This window comes from Austrofundulus limnaeus, unplaced genomic scaffold (genome assembly GCF_001266775.1).
Source record: "Austrofundulus limnaeus strain Quisiro unplaced genomic scaffold, Austrofundulus_limnaeus-1.0 Scaffold11, whole genome shotgun sequence".
NCBI lineage: Eukaryota > Metazoa > Chordata > Actinopteri > Cyprinodontiformes > Rivulidae > Austrofundulus > Austrofundulus limnaeus.
The window spans coordinates 3,929,728-3,932,664 of NW_013952413.1; the positions used below are offsets into that span (position 1 = coordinate 3,929,728).

Below are 2,937 nucleotides of genomic sequence, written 5' to 3' on the forward strand. Positions count from 1 at the left end.
GTGTGTGTGTGTGTGTGTGTGTGTGTGTGTGTGTGTGTGTGTGTGTGTACACGTGTTCTTTCTTGCATATATTTGCGCGTGAGTGGGCATAACCTCAACTTCTGCTTGGAGACAATCCTGACTCGCCGTGCCTCTCTCTCATGCTTTCTGTCTGTCTGGCTGCCAGATCCACCTATATGTGCTGTGTGTGTGCTTAATACACACAGACACACACCCCACAGACTCATAAGCAGTATGAATTTCTCAAAATACCTCTGGAGACTTTTCAAAAACTTAAGAGAATAATGAAAAAATGTGCCCAGCAGCCCTCGTGTTTTTATATTCTACCTTTATTTTTTTGACTGAACTTTGCTTTGGCTAGATGAAAATGTTTAAAAAGACAATTAGATAAAAGGCTAAACAGAGGGAAAATTTTAAAGAAACTGAGTGGAAAGAGAAAGACACAGAGAAGATATAATTTAAGGGAGCAGCAGCTACAGTATCGACTTTTGACACACTTTAGAGAATGAAGTATGGCCGCCTCTTCTAGCTTTGCACATGCATGCATAAACTACACACTCGTGCACACTCACACCAGCTGTGCAGCTTGCCAAACATCTGGAGCAAAGTTAGAAAACGCTGAATGAAAGAATCTTAAATAACACTGGATTGTTGTATGATCTTATAACCAGCAGCCAACCAAAGCAGACCTGCATGAGTTATCTGTCTCTCAGTGGTTATCAGATGTATGCTTCTTTTTATTTTATTCTTTTTTTTCGATAAAGAGCGTCTTTACCCATGTTAAGTCTTGCCATACATCTATTTGCCACAAGATTTCAGCTCAAAAATATTTAAAAAAACAGGATTTTTATAACTACGATCCAGGCCTCTCCTTTATTCCAGTTTTCAGGGTGAGTCAGTTTCTTGCTCAGGTTTTTAAACTTGTAGTTCTCTGTGGCATTTAAAAGTGAAATATTTGGCACACTGAGCCAAGGTCAGCACTCCTTAGTTTTTGCATTGGTGGATTTGCAGACTTTATGGTTTTTATGCAAAATGTTTGGGTTTTTTGGTTTCTGTAGACAGTAACTTTTCTCCTCATGGCTCCTAATTTTTACATCTGTCCTGTTCCCTTATCCACTTTGCACCTTCCCTCTAGTTGTGCAAATGTCTAGACGGGTAGAATCAGGGGTCAGAACAGTAAACAAACTGTCGCTCATCCCATCAGTTAGTCTGCTTTGTGACTGGACTTCAACCCCCCCCMCCCACCCACCCAAAAAAGACACTGCCTGAGTCCAAACCAGCACACAGGGTGACGAGAGAAACCTGAGAGCCACACAAAGTTCAAAATTCTCACAGGTTGTAAAATATAAAAAAGTGAAAGTTCAGATCTTGAAGTGGGGTACCAAAAACAGATGAACAAATTTACCAGCTAAGGATAATATTTTGAACAGTTTCATATTGGGGAAATGTCATTTATTTCTGACAATATTAATGAGCTAAAGCTAGTCACAATGTGCCATTTTAAACTACAATACTGATTGTGTAGTGGCAGTTCATGCAAAAACCTTTTTATAAATCTATGCATTGTAGTTACTTATGCAATACAGGAATTTCCGTATATGGCTTTATAGTTATTTGCAGGAGCAGCAACAGGTAGTAGCTGTAGCACTTGCTATGGCACTTCCAGCAGGAGTATATTTCCTGCAAAGCTGACCATGTAATACATTACCTTTGTATATGGTCACATAAACGACAGTGAAATTGTAAAATTATCTTGTAGGTCTTTTAAAAATGCAATATTTAACTTTGTCTCAGCCACACCACAACTAGCCATTAGCTCATCAATCATGTTAGAATTAAAATGTTTCTTCAACTGAACTCTATCAATGAGCAGTCTTCAACATGTAAAATATTAAACGTTTAAAAGACGAACTTAAAAATGGACTATTCTTTAAAAATAGCATAGATGTCCACAAATTAATGTTTTAAAACAGTTACATTTTCTGCATCCTTTGTTTTATATTAGCATGAACATTGATCAGATGTGTATAGTTTGTTAATATTTAAGTTTTTTTTTTCTTTCTTGTAGTAAATGCATGTTTTTGTTGCATTCACAGCGCAACCAGGAGCCAGATCCACGCCCATCCATCCCACGCAGCCGTGTAGGTCTCAGCCCAGCAGCCTGCTGCGCAACGGAGCCAAGAGCCATGAACACACGCACACCCCTGACACACACTGTCCGCACCACACGCCTCACCTGCACGCACCTCAGTCCAACGCTGTCAGAAACGGCGGCACTCACAGGCACCCGAAGCTGGGCTCCCTCCCGAAAGGCGGCTCGTCCACCTCCTCGTCATCTTCAGCTGGACCCAAACACAACAGAAAACTGCAGTCGAACCCTTCGATCACGTCTCAGAGCAGCAAGAAGAGCAAGAGCAGTTCCAAGAGCAACAGCTCGCAGATTCCCACAGACGGACAGGACGGTGAGATACAAACACAAACACTGATGAAGACAAGCTGAAAAGACAGGCTGCTAAAGTTTGATTTCTACGGTAAATTATTTCTAAAACATTTAATCAAAGTTAAAAATTTGTCTTCCTGGTCCAATCAAATTAAGAAGTTATAAAAACAGAGTAAATTAATTATTTGCAATTGTGCTTCTTCAAATTATAAGGCTTTAAAAACACAAGTTTAAAGTGCCTGTGACGTGCATATCCTTCAAATACAAAAGGTCAAATGAATCATCTTTATATTTAAGAAACATGGCATGATAAAAATTATTTTATCCACGTTGTCGCATACCTTTTAAATTTGGCTCAGCCAAAGTGAGACAGGAAGTGACATCTAAGGGGAGCTCTTTATTATACGTACTCTGTTTATTGAAACAATATTATTTGAATTCTGTGTGTGTGTGTGTGTGTGTGTGTGTGTGTGTGTGTGTGTGTGTGTGTGTGTGTG

The 2,937-nt window shown here is 39.6% G+C and overlaps 1 protein-coding gene across 2 annotated transcripts in view; it reads left to right on the forward strand.

Moving 5' to 3' along the window:
• Positions 1-2,937, forward strand: part of mdfi (MyoD family inhibitor) — a 39,668-nt gene that overhangs the window by 33,547 nt on the left and 3,184 nt on the right. For both annotated transcript variants that reach the window (XM_014002077.1, XM_014002078.1), the window contains exon 4: positions 2,097-2,462. In XM_014002077.1, the coding sequence (XP_013857531.1) occupies positions 2,097-2,462 (366 nt within the window). The remainder of the gene's footprint in view (positions 1-2,096; positions 2,463-2,937) is intronic.